Here is a 20,628-nt window from a genome sequence, read left to right as displayed (position 1 = left end):
AGATATTTTCCCACATTCACAGATGGCCTGCCAAACCATTACCTTCTTGCCGAATTTTTCGGTGTAAATGGCTTTCACTGGTCCAGGGACATCCTTTCCCTTCGGGGATGTATAAAATTGTGGTCCTGGCAGAGTCTTATAGTCCAGTTTTATGTAGGTTTTGTCATCCATGATAACACACCCCATTTTTCTGGTTAGAAGTTTGTCATAAAGCTTCCGAGCTCTCGGTTTCACAGATTCAGCTTGTTTTGGATTTCGTTTTGGCTGCTTCTGCTTCCGACGGGTCTGCAGACCCATTCTTCCCTTGGCACGCATAACGTTACTCGCCGAGGTTCCAAGCTTTCTCGCCACATCTCGTACTGATACTGAAGGATGCCGCTTGTAGTATTCCTTAACCTTTTTGTCCATTGTGGGATCAACAGGCCCGGGTTTACTACCACGTCTTGGGGCATCAGTAAATGTGCACTCTTCACAATACTTCCGCAATGCGGTTTGAACTGCTCCGACACTTATACCTTCTTCTCTGGCTAATTTTGTTATAGAAAGACCACTCACGGTGCCCCATTTGTGCACAATTCGCTTTCTTTGCTCGGGAGAAAGGCCACGCATTTTCAAAATTTCGCACTAAATGTTAGAAAAAATGACAGCATCTGTTTCTTTTGGATGTAAACAACAGGACGCAGCCAACGTTTGGTTGAATACTGCACGTCATTTGAAATGACGGTTGATCGTAAGTGTGTTTATAATTCTCGGAACGGTCTATAGCCTGACTCGAGTCCCGTTGTCAAGATTTCATTCTCAAAGGCGCAAGATTAATATGTTCAGCAAAGTGTTCAGTTCGTAGTTCACTTTTTTCAGCAACGGCTACAGTGACTGTTTGTTTTTTTTTTTGTAGCACCCAAGGCTTTGCTTTTAACCTTTAGGTGTTACAAACAACCGAAAAAAACAGATTTTTCATCGGTGGAATACTTTTTTTAATCAATATACTTGGCAGAACACCTGCAACAGTTGCTCTTTCCCGACTTTGAAAACTTCGGTTGGGGTACCGTCATTTTCAGCTGTTTTGCGGCTTTTAGCTCTTTACAAGCTTACTCGACCTCATCCAAGCTTCGCGGATCCACAGCTTGTCCACCTTCCTTGATTTCTCTTCTGTTTTTTTCGACAGCTCTTTACTCCTTGTTTAACCTTGAAATATTTACCTTTCGGTTACCTTCCGTGTCGTTGCACAAAGTAAGGATTTGGTACATCATACCTCAGCTTCCGCTAGAGATCTTTCGCAGTACTCGCGTCTCTTGCGTTGATGGCCACTCAAAACTTTCGATACATCTCTCTCATAGGCGTGTCACACAATTTACTGACACCATCGCGTGAGCACGAGCCTGGTATTTATCCTGCGTCACCTCTTGACATTATGCAACTAATCAGGTGTTGAGTGTAGTTTCTGCGGTCGTGTCCAATGCCTCACGCAAAAATCGTTCCCGCGATAGGATCTCTCGCATGGAACTCACGTTTACCAGTCTTCGGCAACCTCTTCTTGGTTGCGAATTTTACCTTCATATTTCGCAGTTCTTTGGCCAAGATGCCCACACATACCGGTTCGAGTATATCCTGATGTTCCAAGTACCGGGTTTATAATCATTATTCCTTTTAGTTTATCTTACCCAGCAGTCATTCATGACTACATCGTCTCCAACCATGTGATCGCTTGCATCTGAATTCACGATCAGGGGGTTCCGATAGGACGATAGGATAGGACTTCTTCTCAAAGACGCTTCTTCTTCTTATAGACATACAAGCACTTAAAGAACGCCGTGAACTTTCAATGCTTTATTTTATCAATGACATTATTTCTCAACGCGTGCAATCTTCTAAATTATTAACGCAACTAAATTTTTATGCACCCAGCCGTCAATTAAGAAATCGTAAAATATTTTCGGAAAACTCTCACAGAACTAACTACTCAGGTTGTTTGTCAGATTGTTTTGTTTTATTGCTTGGTTTGATTTCTTCTTTTTCGAGTCTATCACAGTTGGTCGATTAATCGATAACTAATTTAACTTTTAATTTTTTGTAACACATAGAAGTAAGAGTCTTTCCCGTGATAAAATTCGTCAATCCGGTCAGGATGGACATGGTAAGGTATTGCAGGGTTTCGGAGAAAGATTAATGTAGCTAAACTGACACATGATGGCAGAAGTCTCGCGGTTATAAAAATAATACCTTCAAGATTTGGGACATTTTAAGTAATTCTTCAACGTTGGATATTGCTACGAATAGAACAAACGGTCTTTTCACCAATATAACCTGCATGACAATCGATCGAGACAATCAGTTGTTTGTTACTGGGTGCGTAGCAGGCAGAGTAGTGCCTATTGTGCCCACGGGACCGGTGAAAACTCTATATAGACTGTTCCGAAAATTATAAATACATCTTTTTCTTGAATAAAACAAAAAAAACAGGATTTTTCGGGTCATTTTATTCTGAAATATAGATAATAAGTGTTTTCTTTCCAGTTTCAATTCAAGTTGGGATTATTTTTCGTAGGATACGCGAGTTCTCTAATTTTTCTCTTAACACTACTTTTTGCTTTTGCTTTTGCACAATGTGTTCTCCGACCATTTTTACCACTTTAAGCCAATCCTTTTTAAATTTTTCAACATTGTCCGCTGGTTTGACATATTTCCTCAGCTTTGCCTTGGTCAAAGCCCAAAAAGTTTCAATAGGGCGAATTTCGAAGCAGTTCGGAGGATTCATCTCCTTTGGGACACATTTGACATTATTTGTTTTATACCACCCTAGCGCATCCTTAGAGTAATGGCAGGAAGCAAGATCGGGCCAAAAGATTGGAGGATTGTTATGCTGCTTAACCATGGGTAACAACCTTTTCTGCAAATCTGCAATCTTTCACGTAAATTTTACCATTCAGAGTCATTCGTAATGAATGGACGAGATATTTTCCCACATTCACAGATGGCCTGCCAAACCATTACCTTCTTGCCGAATTTTTCGGTGTAAATGGCTTTCACTGGTCCAGGGACATCCTTTCCCTTCGGGGATGTATAAAATTGTGGTCCTGGCAGAGTCTTATAGTCCAGTTTTATGTAGGTTTTGTCATCCATGATAACACACCCCATTTTTCTGGTTAGAAGTTTGTCATAAAGCTTCCGAGCTCTCGGTTTCACAGATTCAGCTTGTTTTGGATTTCGTTTTGGCTGCTTCTGCTTCCGACGGGTCTGCAGACCCATTCTTCCCTTGGCACGCATAACGTTACTCGCCGAGGTTCCAAGCTTTCTCGCCACATCTCGTACTGATACTGAAGGATGCCGCTTGTAGTATTCCTTAACCTTTTTGTCCATTGTGGGATCAACAGGCCCGGGTTTACTACCACGTCTTGGGGCATCAGTAAATGTGCACTCTTCACAATACTTCCGCAATGCGGTTTGAACTGCTCCGACACTTATACCTTCTTCTCTGGCTAATTTTGTTATAGAAAGACCACTCACGGTGCCCCATTTGTGCACAATTCGCTTTCTTTGCTCGGGAGAAAGGCCACGCATTTTCAAAATTTCGCACTAAATGTTAGAAAAAATGACAGCATCTGTTTCTTTTGGATGTAAACAACAGGACGCAGCCAACGTTTGGTTGAATACTGCACGTCATTTGAAATGACGGTTGATCGTAAGTGTGTTTATAATTCTCGGAACGGTCTATAGCCTGACTCGAGTCCCGTTGTCAAGATTTCATTCTCAAAGGCGCAAGATTAATATGTTCAGCAAAGTGTTCAGTTCGTAGTTCACTTTTTTCAGCAACGGCTACAGTGACTGTTTGTTTTTTTTTTTGTAGCACCCAAGGCTTTGCTTTTAACCTTTAGGTGTTACAAACAACCGAAAAAAACAGATTTTTCATCGGTGGAATACTTTTTTTAATCAATATACTTGGCAGAACACCTGCAACAGTTGCTCTTTCCCGACTTTGAAAACTTCGGTTGGGGTACCGTCATTTTCAGCTGTTTTGCGGCTTTTAGCTCTTTACAAGCTTACTCGACCTCATCCAAGCTTCGCGGATCCACAGCTTGTCCACCTTCCTTGATTTCTCTTCTGTTTTTTTCGACAGCTCTTTACTCCTTGTTTAACCTTGAAATATTTACCTTTCGGTTACCTTCCGTGTCGTTGCACAAAGTAAGGATTTGGTACATCATACCTCAGCTTCCGCTAGAGATCTTTCGCAGTACTCGCGTCTCTTGCGTTGATGGCCACTCAAAACTTTCGATACATCTCTCTCATAGGCGTGTCACACAATTTACTGACACCATCGCGTGAGCACGAGCCTGGTATTTATCCTGCGTCACCTCTTGACATTATGCAACTAATCAGGTGTTGAGTGTAGTTTCTGCGGTCGTGTCCAATGCCTCACGCAAAAATCGTTCCCGCGATAGGATCTCTCGCATGGAACTCACGTTTACCAGTCTTCGGCAACCTCTTCTTGGTTGCGAATTTTACCTTCATATTTCGCAGTTCTTTGGCCAAGATGCCCACACATACCGGTTCGAGTATATCCTGATGTTCCAAGTACCGGGTTTATAATCATTATTCCTTTTAGTTTATCTTACCCAGCAGTCATTCATGACTACATCGTCTCCAACCATGTGATCGCTTGCATCTGAATTCACGATCAGGGGGTTCCGATAGGACGATAGGATAGGACTTCTTCTCAAAGACGCTTCTCTATGGAGGTGTTGCCGAATTCCTGTTCAGCAGACGATAATTCAACAATCAATTTCTGCACCACCGTAATATTGATGAACCGCCCTAATGAAAACTGGCAGTACTCAACAATAGCATGACAAATTGTATAGCCGAGTTGCGCGCTGCATAGGCCTGTACAGAGATGCGAAGCAGCACTCGGAACAATGATATTGTGTTTCACTTTAGCAATCGCTATCGGATTATGTACGAAATTCAGATATAAGAGACTATGTTACACTGACTAAATTACTTTTTGAATCATACAGAACTAAAAGGTATAGTTAATTTAATATGTCGATTTAACAGGTTGTGGGCTCAGAAAATATATAGTTCGGGGTACATAGTCTTTTTTGATACTCAGATGATAATATGTATCACTGAGTGCAATTCTAGGCGGTACTTGTACTACTAGAAATTACTTTTTGTTTTGGTTTTGGTAAAGGCCTAAAACAAGGTCTTCACCGGAAGGCACCAGCAGTCCGCAGGGTTATCTAGTTAAATAATCTATTTTAAGATACTAAGACTGTATTGAAGACCTTTGAATACCCAAAGCAAGAAATGGCCAGCACAACCTCTATCAAGGAAGACGGACGATTGGGGCTGCCCACCTTAAAGGGAGCGGTCGGGAAGGACTATCCTTTTTGGAAGGTGTTTACATTACTTGCAGCAGCGGGGCCTGCTGCACTGCCTGGAGAGAATCCCGCCAATGGAGGACTCCCCTGCAGATGCCTCGCCTGTTGCGACAGCAAACGAAGGCAACGCACTGATTTTCGTAGCAGGTTTTTTTATTGACCGCTTTAAAACTGCAAACATAATTTTAATTTTAATTTAGGCATAAATTTAAGTATTAAGACTACATCTTACGTATCAGTAGCCTTTTCACTCGCTAGGCTTTGCAGTTCACTGTCCAACTCGATAGGTTGGGTATGGAATATAAGTGGTTTTTTAGCAATAGTATCAATTAAGTATAGGTTTAGGAAATTAGATATAAAGCATCTACCTTTAGCAATCCTTCAAAATATTTTAGAATTACGAAATAGCATAAGATTCAACTTAGCTTAATAATTATTTTATATTATATTTCACCGTAAGTATCTAACACGCGCTACTGGTTTGGGTTTCTACTATTGTGTCTCTCACTGACAGCTTATCATTCGCGTGACAAGGCTTATCAGTCAAGCGGGTGAACCGGTTACGATAGGGTGACCGACTCGACGGTACCGGTGTCAACAGTCTCCCCCCGGTGCTTCCCACCATCTGTTGGGACAGCACCTGGATTATCTACGTCGAGTACGGCCAACCTCGATGTAGGTCGCCTGAAGGTTCCTTGTCGCGTCTGTACGGAAGCTTGTCGCATTCTACCGTCTGCACCCGGAAAGATCTGGACCACCTTGCCTCGGGTCCATTCGTTAGGCCTGCCACTATCTGCAACCAGCATTAGGTCGCCGACCTGCAAGGGTTTGGTTTCGGTAAACCATTTCGGTTGCCTTCTTATCACTGGCAGATACTCCATTAGAAAACGTTTCCAGAACATATCCAATTGTCGCTGGATTCCTTTCCAGGTGTCTTGCAGGTTCGTCTGGGGTGCGCCTGTGTCCACGCCAGTCAGTTTCGCTCCGCTAGAGGTCCCCAAAAGGAAGTGATTAGGGATTAAAGCTTCAGACTCCTCGGAGTCCAAAGGTAAATATGTCAGAGGCCTCGAGTTGACAATGCTCTCCGCCTCTACAACCAGTGTTAACAATTCTTCATCAGTTGTTTTTCCCTCTGTGTACGCATCTTTCATAGCCGATTTAACAGACCGTACCAACCTTTCCCAAGCACCCCCCATATGGGGTGCCCCCGGAGGTATGAAACTCCATTTTGTCGTGGTACTTGTGAATTTTACCGATAGTTCCTGGTCGATCTGATCACGCAGAATGCGTTCCGCTCCCTGAAAGTTGGTGCCATTATCGTTGAAGATTTCGATCGGCGACCCTCGTCGTCCGATGAATCGTCGCACACATGATATGCAGGAAGCAGTCGTCAAGCTGAAGGCAATCTCAAGGTGCACAGCTCTTACAGTGAGACATGTAAATAGTGCAATCCATCTCTTCACATTTGATCTTCCCACTTTCGTTAAGAATGGACCGAAGTAGTCTAGACCCTTATAGGTGAATGGACGCATGTGCACTGCAAGGCGGGCTGGAGGAAGCGCAGCCATAGGTGGACGATAGTTTCGTTATTCGCATGTCTAAAACGTTGATGATAATCAGCTACAAGAAGCTGTACTGCTCGGTGTTTCGATGGCAAGATCAGTGGAAACCGGGCATCATAGGTCGCAGCATTCGCAGCAATTATACGGCTCCGTTGTCTCAGCAAACCGGCTTCGTCTAACTCTGGCATCAGTTTGAACAACGCACTTTTTCGCTCGAGAAAAGCATGTTTGTGGTTCGGTTTAGTTCTGTTCTGTTCGAGAATGGCCATCTCATCCGGATAACTCTCACGTTGCACCAGTCTCACAATTGCGTGTTCCGCGCCGAGAAGCTCGCCCTGCGTAAGGAGTCCATTAATCTTTTGGGTCTGCTCAAAATAATTGAACAGGAAACGTAAAGCGTACGCTGCCGTGCGTACCATTTTTCTCCATGAATAAAATCGATTGTAATCCAGAACTGGAACGAAAACGAAGTGTAGTAACACTGAGGGTCTAACTTCTTCGGTTGTCGGTTCCGTTGACTCGATAGTTCTCGGCCATTCTTCTTCTGGCAGTCGGAGGAATGCAGGTCCATTAAACCATTGGCTCTCCTGATTGAAATAAGGTCCCCGTCCCCACTTGGATGCCTCGTCTGCTGGGTTTAGCTTAGATGGCACCCATCTCCATTCGCTAGTATCTGTACTTTCGGAAATCTCTCCCACCCGATGGGCCACAAATGGCTTGTATCGGTGCGGATCAGATTGGATCCATGTTCTCGCTGTTGTGGAATCTGTCCAAAGAAACCTTTTGGAGAACACGACGGGATGGTGGTCCTGTACGAATTTGAGTAAACGTGTTCCGATAACGCAGCCTTGCAGCTCCAACCGTGGAATGGACATCGCTTTAAGCGGGGCCACTTTGGTTTTGCCGGAAACCAAGACACAATCGGAGGATCCATCGTTTGCGGTCGTTCGAATATAGGCGGCGCACGAGTAAGCGATTTCGCTGGCATCGACGAACACGTGAAGTTGGGCGTTCTTATAGATCGCTTCAGTGGCTCGGGGAAAGTAGCATCTCGGTATTTTTACGGTTGATATGAACTCGATCATCTTTGTCCATCGGTTCCAGTGCTCGAACGCCTTATCGCCTATTGCTTCATCCCACTCTGTCCCTGCACGCCACAACTCCTGAATTAGCACTTTACCGTGAATTATGAATGGGGCAAGGAGTCCCAACGGATCGAATAGAGACATGACACATCGCAGCACTTGGCGTTTGGTTGGTCTAGTGCCACTGTCCAGTAGATGTCTTACCTCTTCACTCATGCGAGTGGAAAAGCTCAATTCATCCAAACCTGTTGACCAGTACATCCCGAGTACTCTATCCACATGTTCACTACGATCTAGGTACAAGTTCTTGATGTCTGCTGCCGCCGACTCTCCAAGTTCTATCAAAACCCTTTCGCTGTTCGATCTCCAGTTCCGCAGATGAAATCCTCCGTTACTGCGAACTAATCATACCTCTGACGAGACCTTCTCCGCTTCAGATTCGCTGCCAAAGCTGTCGAGGTAATCGTCGATGAATGGCACTTCAGTATTCCCTCGACAGCCGTGGGATACCGCTGGATGTGCTGCATGGCATTAATATTTTTCACATACTGCGCGGAAGCAGGTGAGCAAGTAGCACCAAACGTTGCGACGTTCATAACGTAAATATCCGCTGCCCCACCAGGAGTGTCACTCCACAGGAAGCGCTGAAAATTCCTATCGGATGGTTATATAACCAATTGATGAAACATCTGTTCTATATCCGCACTAACAGCTATGGCATACAGGCGAAAGCGAAAGAGTATTGCCGGCAGCAGGGTTAGTTGATCTGGCCCCTTCAATAAAACACTGTTCAGCGATACACCGGAAACCTTCGCCGCCGCGTCCCATATAAGACGCACTTTGCCAGGTTTGTTGGGATTTTTAACTGCTCCCAACGGTAAGAACCAAATTTTCCTGGGATCCGCACTTTCCAAATCGGCTGCAGTCGCTCGCTGCGCGAAACCTTTTTGGACATACTCTTTGATTTGACGGCTTATATTCTCCCGTAGGACTGGATCGCGTTCCATTCTCCGTTGGAGGCAGTGATGTCTTCGTAAGGCCATGCCATAGCTGTCGGGTAGTTCGATATCGTCATCTTTCCATAGCAGACCCGTCTCGAAATGTCTGCCAACACGCTTCGTTGTTTTCTCCAACAGTTCTTGTGCTCGCTTCTCCTCCGCACTGAGTTTGGAATCATACTGTCCAACTCCGTTCTCTTCTACCGCAAAAAACTGTTTTACCATCTCACGTAACGAATCATCTCTCGCACAGCCACAAATGTGGAAGCTGAATTCTTGGTTTGTTTCGGACGTCCGCCGCCCATAGACGCACCATCCCAGTCGCGTTTAAACGGCATTCGGACCGGATCCATCTCCTTCTCTTGTCTTCAACGGCACAGCAAGTTTTAAGTTCCCGATTCCCGATTAATATAGACGGTCTGGCATTACGGTAGTTTTTATTGGCAGCTGTCTTAAGTAAGCGAATCTGTTAGCTGCCTCCTCGAAATCGAAAGATTGCGACGGTAGGTCCAAATTATGCACGGTACGCGCGTTCACCAGTTTATACTGCCGCTGCTGTTCCGACCCCGAAATTGCAATGGTTACAGCATGTGACTCCTTTTCCACCCTCGACGTGTTTCCAGTCCATCTGAGGCATAGAAGTTGTGTGGTTCTCCTACCAAACCAAGCTGGGCTACCAGATCGCCTTCGACTAAAGTCAATGACGAACCCTCGTCTAGAAAGGCAAAGGTGTTTACTTTCCCAGATTTTCCGTACAACGTAACAGGTAGAATTCGGAACAAAACATCGGAATCCAAAAGCCGATGAGTGTGGTTATTTGCTACTTGCGCAGGCGGAGCTGTTGACTTCCCATGCAGAAATGGGTGGTGTTTAAACTGACAGCCATTTACGTTGCATCGGTTATTACTACGGCAGGCTCTCCTACCATGGGCGTATAAGCAAATTTGACACACGCTTAATGCACGAATCCGTCGCCAGCGATCGTCAATGGATAGAGCTCTAAACGCTTGGCACTCTCGGAGCTTATGTCCTTCCTTGTCGCAATGTAAGCATCCACTCCCCCTATATTGCATCACCGGCGGTGTAGATGTGTCGATACCCTTAGCTTGATGCGAGTTCACGTAAGCTTTCGTTTTTTTCTCTTCCGCTGGTTTTTCGGGCGTCCGACTCGTACACTCGAGGCATCCTGCATCACCCCGGTCATGTATTCGTTTGAATGTTTTCAAATCCACCCCTTTGAATGTTTTCAAATCCACCCCAACACGATCTCGTTTGAATCCTGCCCACATCAGTTTCTGGTCGGCGGGCAATTTTCCGACGAGCTCTTGCAAGAGAGTGGGATTTGACAAATGAGCTCGCTCGTTAGCCGCTTCTATGTGATCGCACAGTTCCTGTACAGCCATTCCATATTCTATAAGGGCTTCCAACCTATCACCCCGAGGAGATGGCATTGCTCTTATTTTTTGTAACAAAACGTTTATTTATAACTCAGGACGCCCATATCTCAAGCGTAGAGTTTCTATCACTTGTGAAACCGCTGCCGGAAATACCAGTCGACTTCGAACACATTCCAACGCGCGTCCTCGTAAGCATTTTTGAAAGCGAACCATGTTCTCACCATTAGTATAGCCGCATGCTCTCGTTGTGTATTCATAATTTGAAATAAATATCGGCCAGTCCGCTGGATCCCCAGAAAATATTGGAAGATCGCGAGATAACGATTGACGTGACGTAAGCTGTTGCTGTGTTGGCATAGGGTCACTTTCCCTATGGCTCAAGTTGGAAATCGTAGGTTCCAGTTCCGGCAGTTCTTGATAAGGTTCAGTCGATGAATGTCGCAGTAGTGGCTGCTGCAAAAAGGAATCCTGTCTCGTGGGCATTGGAGCCAATTGAGGCTGTACAGCACCTGAGTGCTGTACCAGAGGTGACGGCTGCGGTAGTTGGCGATATGCGGAAGCTTGCTGCATTGTAAACTGTTGCTGTACGAATGGCTGATGACCCAAAGACGACTGCACTGGCTGTACAGCAGGCTGCTGCAGAAACGGTTGCGAGGTGGACTGCATTACGAGCATGATCGACTGCACTAAAGGCTGCTGCACTGAAGGCAGCTGCACGGGAGGCTGGTGCACTGTAGGCTGTTTCGCAGTAGTCACAGGTGAAATAAAGGTACAAGGGTTACGAGTCTGTTTCAGCAATATTATTTTGTTATTTATTAAACTAGAGTGCGCGTGAGTTAAACGCTGCTGCTCATTTTGAGAGAATTGTGTGGTTGGAGGTAATATCGGTTGAGAAGCATCACTTTTATTCTCTCTATTGACATGGTTTTCAGAGGCATGACACTTACCTTTAGAAATCACATTTATTGTTTGCTTAGCAACGGTACCCTGCGTCCCTACACTTAAATGCACGGGATCGTCGTTCCTGCTTCCAGATAGCAGTGTTCTACCAGGGGTAACTGTTGGCGGCATTATCGATAAGCGATGCATAGTTGAATGCATCCCTTCGAGTTCCTTTTTGCATTGGTTCCTTTGTTGTTGAAGGTCTACGCGACGCTCCGATCCCGCTCGCACGCTGTGGATCATGTCCATTGTTTTCCCTTGACACTCATTCACTGCCGGAGCAACCGGTCGTACATGGCTTATATTCCCAGTGGTATCAAACGTGAGGATACTACGCCCTTGAAGAGGAGAACTGTGCTGTTGAGTGTCTAAACTTGACGGTAATCCTTCAGTGAGACCGCCTACCGCTTCAGCTCCAAAGCTAATCTGTGTTGAATGCGGATCATGCCGCTGGAATGCTAAAGCTTCTGGCGTTTGTATTACCGCGCTAATTTGCAAATCCGCGCTGTCTCCGATCCATTCACGGACTTTTCTCATGCTGGTATCGTGGCTTACACGGCTTCTTTTCTCTTCTTCGGCAGCAATCGCAGCCTCAAGTAGCTTTTGCTGCTCCTGTAGAAATCGTTTTTCCATTGCGATCTCCGTCCGTTGTCTCTCCAACTCTTGACGTTCTCGCAAGTTTGCCATATACTATTGGATAAGTGTGACGACGATCGGCTCACGACACTCGCTCTCGTTGATACACGGGAGGATGGATGACTCATGATGATACTTTTAAAGATTGTTGCGACAGCAAACAATGGCAACGCACTGATTTTCGTAGCAGGTTTTTTCATTGACCGCTTTAAAACTGCAAACATAATTTTAATTTTAATTTAGGCATAAATTTTAGTATTAAGACTACATCTTACGTATCAGTGGCCAGTTCACTGTCCAACTCGATAGGTTAGGTATGGAATCTAAGTGGTTTTTAAGCAATAGTATCAATTGAGTATAGGTTTAGGAAATTAGATATAAAGCATCTACCTTTAGCAATCCTGTAGAATATTTTAGAATTACGAAATAGCATAAGATTCAACTTAGCTTAATAATTATATTATATTATATTTCACCGTAAGTATCTAACACGCGCTACTGGTTTGGGTTTCTACTATTGTGTCTCCCACTGACAGCTTATCATTCGCGTGACAAGGCTTATCAGTCAAGCGGGTGAACCGGTTACGATAGGGTGACCGACTCGATGGTACCGGTGTCAACAACGCCAGAGATGGCCCTTAACGCAGCTAAATATCAATGTGTCGCTGGGTGAAATTCGGAGCCTGTTTCTGGACGCCGAGGAAGACAGAGAAGACTAGCCTGCTCCGTCGAGGAGCTTCGTAGTCGCAAGGTTACAGAGTCCGCCATAGGCGTAGCCAGAGGGGGGCTCGGGGGGCCGTTGAACCCGTTGACATTGGAGCAGAATTTTGTCTTCAATAACTCTAATAGCACAAAACGACATCTTTAGCCCATAGAAACATCTGTGTAAAGTATCAGCCAGATCAAAAATAGTTGATTGGAATGCTTGCCCTATATACCGGGCTAATCCGTCTGCATCAACTAGCTTGGAGTTTAGAACCGAGCTGTAACACTTCCTTACCTTGATTCTCTTGTAACCTCACTAGAAACATGGTTCAGTGAAGATAGTGCACCTGCCTACGCGTTGTTCTTGCTGCATCTCGCTAACGTAATATGCATGTCGTTGGATGAGCTCAAGCGCAAAACCGAAGCTTTCGTAATTTTTTACGAAGTTGACAATTTTGTTGGAGAGGTGGAAGTCTGGTATCAACATTGTAGCAGCATTAGAGCAGTCCGTAAATCTTGGAAGAGCTGGATCTCATAGACCTGTTTGCTGAAGCCCGTTCTTTCTTCCCTGCGACTGAGAAAGCAATTAAAATTGCACTTGCTCTACCCTGTACAACATGTGCGATTGAATGGCTGAAATCAACAATAGTTGAACAGCGGTTGAGTGCTCTCTGCTTGCTGAGTGTTCATCGGCATATGGTTAACAACAATCGTGAAAAATTTACTGAATTAGCGCTAGAGCGATTTGCGGAGGATAGAAAGAAGATGGTTTTTTATTTACGACATTGTCATTGTTATCTTTCTACGATACGTTTAGTGTACATTAAATTACAGTTCAGTTTAGTTAAGTGTTAATAAAAAAGTTAAATTTAGTGTTGATCACTGATATGTCCAAAGGTTTAAATGAAATTAAGAGTTTTTACTAAAGAACATCTATTTCTATTCGAGGTTGGACAATCAAATGATCAAATTTTCCACTCTGATGTCAAGGACAACATTTCACTGGTTGCCTTGATGTGAAATCTCCCCCCATAAAACAGCCAGTACCCTTGGAATCTGGAAGGCAGCGAAATGAGCCGTCTAGGTCGATCAGGGATTTCTGGCTCTTCATCGTCTAACTGCTCAGGAACATTTTGTTCATTGTCTAGTAGCTGTTCAGTAGTATCGAGGAGTTGTTGTTCTTCAGCCATGAGTTGTGGTAGAGCTTCTAATGGTGGCGGAGGAAGTTCTTGAACTTCTTCATGTTCAGCTGGTGGATCTTTAGAAGCAGAAGCCTTCAGGATATCTGCCTCGCGTCTTTCGTTTTCTTCGAACAGGAACAGTTTCCTTCTTTGTGGCCAATCCGGTTGCAGTTCTTGCAAAGGTGGTTGTTGAAAAAACAGTCCTTTACAAAATGCATTTGACCGCATTGCCAACATGGTGTCTTCGGTTTCTTACCTTCTTGCTTCAAAGGATTTCGCTGATACTCTTCCTGTCCCTGACGGCGTGAACTGTAGATTTCGAGCCGCTGCTTTGTTGCTCGATGATCGTGTTGTCTTCCTTCAAGTTGACAAGGCGTTGATACTCATCAATTAACGATTGGAGAGTAATTGGTGATTCAGGCTTTCCATTCTTTAGCATTTAAAGTAGTCGTGCCAGGACATCCGCATATTTAGTGGCTTTATATCCGCTGACGAAAATCAGGCACTTGAAATTGTCCGGAGTTAGGTTATGGAACTGAAAATCTTCACAAGCTCGATTGACATTGCCACCGTAGCTGATAATATCTTCAGATTCGCATTTCACTAATCGCAGACACATGATCCGCTTCCGGAACGTTGACGTTTGATGCCGGAAGATTATATTGAGAATCTTGACTGTGTCTTCAAACTTCGCGTCCTTGGGAAGCTTCGGCAGGATGTAGTTGCGATAGCAGTAGACGTACCTTCGCCGCATCATTCAGCTGCCCTGCATCGATCTCGAAGAGATCCTGGTAGCGGTTAAACCAGCGTCCGAATGTAACTCTGTTTTCTTCGTCGAAGACAAACTCGGTGATGTTCGATGAGAGGGACTCCAAAATCTGCTCCGAGGCATGATACTGAGGCTGCTGTTGCTGAGCCGCCATCTGCTGTATAATTGGGCCATCTTGAGAATCATATCTTGAATTCCCGGTTGCGGCTGCTGATCAACTTTTTTTTTTTGCCATGTTTGTGGATTCTTGAGGTCCTCGTCGCCAAAATGATATGTCCAAAGGTTTTAATGAAATTAAGAGTTTTTGCTAAAAATCATCTATTTATATTCAAGGTTGAAGAAAGAATAATTAAATTTTCCACTCTGATGTCAAGGACACCTTTTCACTGATTGCCTTGATGTAATCACTTAACACTAGTATTTATTTTGAAGAGCTTGTCCCCTCCCCTATTTGAAATTCTGGCTACGCCCATAGAGTCCGCTTTGATAAGCGGGTGGTCGGGGGTTCGAATCTTAGTAGAATCAGGCCATTTGGTTGTCAAAGGACTTTAACATGGATTTGTTCTCAGGCTCTTCACTACATACCCTTCCTTCAAGCTGAATTTTGTAGTATCCTGCTGACTTTCATCCTAACAAAAATAAGTCCCTCTTATAATACACCTGACCAGAGGAACGTTAGGTGTAGCCTCACTTCAGGGAATTATAATTTGGCGATATTGATGGGAAAGAGGCTCGGTTTTGTAGAGCAGTAAGCTTGAAACGAAAGGATAAAATCTCCCGCACAAGCACGGATATAAATGGAAAAAGCGTATCATTTTACTTCAATAGAATAACTGGCCAATAATATGAAGTGCGGAATACAGCAAACACCTGGGCAATATCACAATAGATCAAATGTCTCGACCAGAGAGTGATGAGTTCACACAGAGAAAAAAAGCCTGTTCCGTCCAACGTGGCGATGGCTGGCCATCGAACTGCCAACCACCAACCCAGGAAGAAGAGGAGGAAGGAGACCCGAACGGCTTTGAATGTGGCAAGGTAGGCCACACCAAGACGAAATGCTATCACCTGCTGAACAGGGGTTCGGCAAATGTTGCTCTGATGAGTGTGACTGAGAGGGAACAAGTCCCAATAGATACCATATATACGAAGTAACAACCAGCTCGTCGAGTCCGGTGAAGAGTATTATCCCAGCTGGATATCGACGGGAGAAGAAGAGCGCGGTTTGGTCGTTAGGTAGAAACGGGTTGCGTCGACCAGCAAGGTGATCCCCCTGATAGTGGATTCAGGGGCAAGTGATTTGCAGCACTAGAAGAGAATAATACATGAAGTTGGGTAAAAGATATTTAACTGGTTTTAGACCAAATAATTTCATGTGGGTATTTGGAATCAAGGATGGAGAATCCACAAGACGATATAAGGCAAGGTTAGCTGCTAAAGGGTGCTTTCAAAGGCATGGGTTTGATTACCAAGAAACCTTTGCATCTGTAGCGAAAATATCCGAAATAGACAATCTCGTCGACTACCTCGAACTTATCGCCGTCAATCGTAATGCTACTGCCTAGGCGTTTTGGGTTAACTTCGGTTCCGCCGAAAGGCATACACTTGGTTTTAGGCCTGAAACGCAATGTTAAATAGCAGGGAGGAAAGACCCTGTCGAAGTCCCCTGTAGGATTCAAATGGACTCTACAGCCCACCTGAAATCCGCACACAGCACTGCGTCCCATCCACCATAGCTTTCATAAGTCTAATCAGCTTGCCCGGACTCGCTTTGTTGGGTTCGTCTCACATGCCCGATGACGTTGTCCGCTACGCTGTTGGTCCTCTTCCGACAGCGAATGCGTGTAGTTTCAGCGTCGTGACGCTGCTTCAGTCGCGCTAGATCTAACCGAGAAGAACAGATGTACCAACTGTTTTTTACAATGGAGAGTTTTGGGTGCATCTTTACTATCACCAAGTCATGGGCCTGAGCGGTACGTTACCAACCACGCTCGACGCCTGGGTTCGAATCCCAACGTCGACATAGGTGTCGATGGTTGTGGGGTGGCGTGATCCACTCACAACCAACCCAACTGGTCTAGATTCAATCCTAGCCGACACCGGGAGATTTTCTGAGGCGAAAAATCTCTGGGATCACGCCTTCCATCGCATGAGGAAGTAAAGCCGTTAGCGCCGGTCCGTTAATTAACGGGTCGTGAGTTAGGGTCCTAGGTGGAGTCGCCTCCCTGGGTGTCGGTGATTGGCACAACAACAGTGGCGGAACTAGACCGACGGAAAATAAGCGAGAATAAAAAAAAAGTCATGGGCCGAGTCGACGTTAGCGCTCCTATACGATCTGACGTCGAAGGTGTCTGAGAAGTGCCGACAACCAATCAGAACGTGGTCGATCTGTGTTTCTGTCTGGTCACCTTCAGGTTTACTTGTGTAAAAGACACGTAGAATTCATCTTTGTAGTCTTCAGTACTTTCGAGGTTAGGGCTGTGCTAGTTTAGGATGCTGATGTTGAAAAACCGGCCTTTGATTCTCAACCGCCCATTACTATAAAAGCTGTCCGCAGCTCATATGTGTTGCCGCAGCCCTACGTATGTACCATTGAGCCCTTCAATACACCGTCCCGAGTTTCCAATCGTTAGTCCGTTTTCAGCTCGTAGTGCTATGCCGATTGTTCCGGTCTGAATTGGTCTGAATTTTTTTGTTCTTCGTTCATTACTTGTGGTTGTTTTAAAGTAGCGGCTTGTAAGGGGCCATCCACATACCACGTGGACACATTTTACACGAATTCCTAACCCTCCTCCCCCCCCCCCCCCCCCCCCGTGGACAACTGCTCATATAAATTCTTTTTTCGTTTGTATGGACCGTGGACATTACATTTAATTTACCCTCCCCCCCCCAAGCTGTCCACGTGGTATGTGGATGGCCCCTGAGGCCTGCGCACCAACCCCCAGTCTCGCCATAGTACACAACACTGTTAAGAGCCCCACGTTGGCACGAAGACGATAATCGGCCTGACCTGGAGTATTCATTGGCCCAGAACCGTTCTGTGGGGTGTCATCAAGCGCCTTTAAAGCAGAATTGAAAACCTGGGAACATAGGACAATACAAGATAACTGGATATGCTCAGTAGGGCTACGCCTGCAGTGCACTAATACAGCGCAGAATAAGAGCCTTTGGAAAAGGAACTTTGGAGCCTTTTGAGGTCTGGTCTACGAATCCTGATGAGGTAATACATTTCATAAGAAATTAAGTACCTAATTGGGAGGAAGGGTGCGATATAACAACGACGATCATTTCCATCAATAGTGATATGTCTGCCACGAGTACCTAGACTAAAGAAGAGGTATACCACAAAAGATCAAAATAATGGTCGCAGTGGTCCAAATCTTACAAAAAAAAAACCTGGAGTACAGACGCCATTGTGAGCCGCTCCTGCATGCAGCTCTGCCTTCCCTATGAACTATTTGACTATTTTAAACGTCAGTTTTCAAAAAGTAAAAAGCAAGAACCAATTTTACGATTCCAAATTTCTTTTGAGATGTTTTATTCAATATTTAAAAAGAATGCTTTTTAAAAAATCACCTTTTACACCGTCAAGGTCCCATATTTGTAAGCCACATCACATTATCCTAATATCGCGTACTATTTTCTCCCTCAACTCCACAGGAAGCCAAGGAAATCCTGTGCGATCCGGAGCGGCGTGCCAACTACGACAAATGGCGCAGCAGCGGTATTCAGATCAGCTATAAGAACTGGGTCGGCATGAAGGAGCACGTCCAGCAGAGCATGCACTGGGCGACACCGAAAACCAAGGATCGAATGCTGCCGGAAACGGGAACAGGAGCGGGCACCGGCAGCGGTCTGAGCGCGGCTCAGCCGAATCCGGCTCATCGGCGTGCATCCGAGGGTGGTGCAGCCCTGTACTACGGAGGCCGGAAGGGCGAATGGGGTTCGGAGAACCCGAGCGAGGTGGTTAACAAGTTCCGTAATTATGAAATTTAAGCCCGTTAAAATTATTTGGCGAGAGTTAAGTTTCGTTTTACGTTCTGTTTGCGGGGGACGGTTAATGTGTGACTGATGGGGAGCTGAACTCCCAGTGTCTTCAGACTGGTGCTAGTTGTTAGGTGAAGTTTTTGTGCTCCTTTTTACCGCGAACTGGTCACCGGCATGGAAGACACTTGGAGTTACTCATTCGATTGGGAGTGGTTGCACTTACTTAATTATGTATCTTATTTTTTTGTTAATGTTTTATTCTGGTACAAGAAATGTTTTGTTTCTGTATCGTTTTCGAATAAAAAATATACCCAAAGGGGATCATTAAATAAACGCGTTACAAGAAATAAAATTATATCTCAATAAATTACAAGAAAAATGATTGCTGTTTCATACAAAATAATTGTCTCATGTTATTCGTGAATTATGTAGACACAGTATAATGATCATATAACTGTATGATAAGTGTTGATTGAAGAATGTATATGTAACTAAAAATCAAAATTTCAAATTAGATGTTATATCAGTGAATAGTGCATAATGAAATATATATCTGATGAGTATTTAACTTGTAGTCAATTTTCGTTGTGTTGCCAGTAGGAAGAAACCGAACAAATAAGATCAGATATTTTAGAGTAATAATTTCCATACAAAACAAAAAAAAAAACAAGAAATAAAAGCAATGATCGGCCATCTTCCTTCTCGGTGCCATCAACCGGATTGCAAATATGTATCTCTCTCATAGCTGAACCGGTTAGCGCGGAAAAAATACATTCTACACGGTGGGAGAAATGTTAGCACTGGCAGTAAAACATGTTGGTAATGTTATTTGAAATTTTGTACATTGTCGTAAGATAAGTTGAATAAAATAATGAAAACCAATCTAGATTTAGACTGTCTACATAGTGGAATGTTTTGCTCGCCCCGTCGTTTAAAAGAAACTGTTGTTTTTTGATATCGTAGTCTACTTTTCCTATACACTAGCACGTAAGTTAAAGAAGGAGCAAATTATCAGCAAATTGATCGATGACAGCAACAATGTTTATCCCATTCGAATTTATCGCGTGCACTGACAACCACGCAATCGAGTAAACAGACTCCGTCGCCTGACTATCTTTCCTAAGACTTTTCCCACCAAATGCTAAGAGAAAACTGCTAGAAGAGCAGGCAAATGAACCCCTCCTGATCTACAAAAATATATTTTTGTAACTTATTCTATTTAAACAATATGTATATTATACACTGTTACCTATACATAGATACAACTTTAAAAATTACTGAACGCACTGTTCTGTACTTGAACCACTGTGTCAAAGTTCCATTTTCATGCGAAAATCCCATTAAATCTCCACCAGAGACATGTTTTCCACGTCTGAATTGAATGGTACCTAACTGTCCTTCACAATCTTTAACCAACGCAGGGCTTGAGGTTTCCCGAGTTCCTAAAGCAAGCGAAACTGATTTTTTCTTAGTTCACGAGTATTTGACTCAACAATTCATTAGAGAATATTTGTAGCGGGGTTTGCGTGTGAAAGTGAGATATCACAATCCTCCACCACCATATTTCCAATCTCTTCGATTTTGCCATACCGTGGAACAACTAACACGAACAGTTAACTATCGGTGTTTACTAATCTATGAAACAGAAACAATCTGCTAAAAAAATTGGTCTACATTAAGCTCAAAGAATAATTGAACCATGATATAAACCGCGTACAGCGGACAGTAAAATATCATTTGATCGAACGCATATTTTGAAGCTACCAAAAAGCTAAAAAAGTATACATCTGTTAGAATAAATGTGATAACTGGTAAATGAGAACAAATATTGTACGATGTTGCATTATACCTACAAAATCAAAACAAAAAAGAAAATCTAGACCGAGACATTAATGTAACAACACAACACATGACCCAACTAATAAAAAGTCACAAAATCCTGAACTAACTCAGTTGCTTTCTTTCGCAAAATAAAATATCACTTTTTC

At 44.1% G+C, this 20,628-nt stretch overlaps 1 protein-coding gene across 1 annotated transcript in view; it reads left to right on the top strand.

Annotated features, from left to right (window-relative positions):
- LOC129717883 (J domain-containing protein) overlaps nucleotides 1–20,588 on the top strand; it is a 131,899-nt gene extending 111,311 nt beyond the window's left edge. The window contains exon 3 of the mRNA XM_055668146.1: nucleotides 18,314–20,588. Within this exon, the coding sequence (XP_055524121.1) occupies nucleotides 18,314–18,649 (336 nt within the window). The 3' untranslated portion in view covers nucleotides 18,650–20,588. The remainder of the gene's footprint in view (nucleotides 1–18,313) is intronic.
- The last annotated feature ends 40 nt before the right edge of the window (nucleotides 20,589–20,628 follow it).

The sequence above is a fragment of the Wyeomyia smithii genome, chromosome 1 (assembly GCF_029784165.1).
Source record: "Wyeomyia smithii strain HCP4-BCI-WySm-NY-G18 chromosome 1, ASM2978416v1, whole genome shotgun sequence".
Classification (NCBI taxonomy): domain Eukaryota; kingdom Metazoa; phylum Arthropoda; class Insecta; order Diptera; family Culicidae; genus Wyeomyia; species Wyeomyia smithii.
The sequence above is the reverse complement of the archived record's forward strand: the minus strand, read 5'-3'. Positions and strand labels throughout refer to the sequence as shown.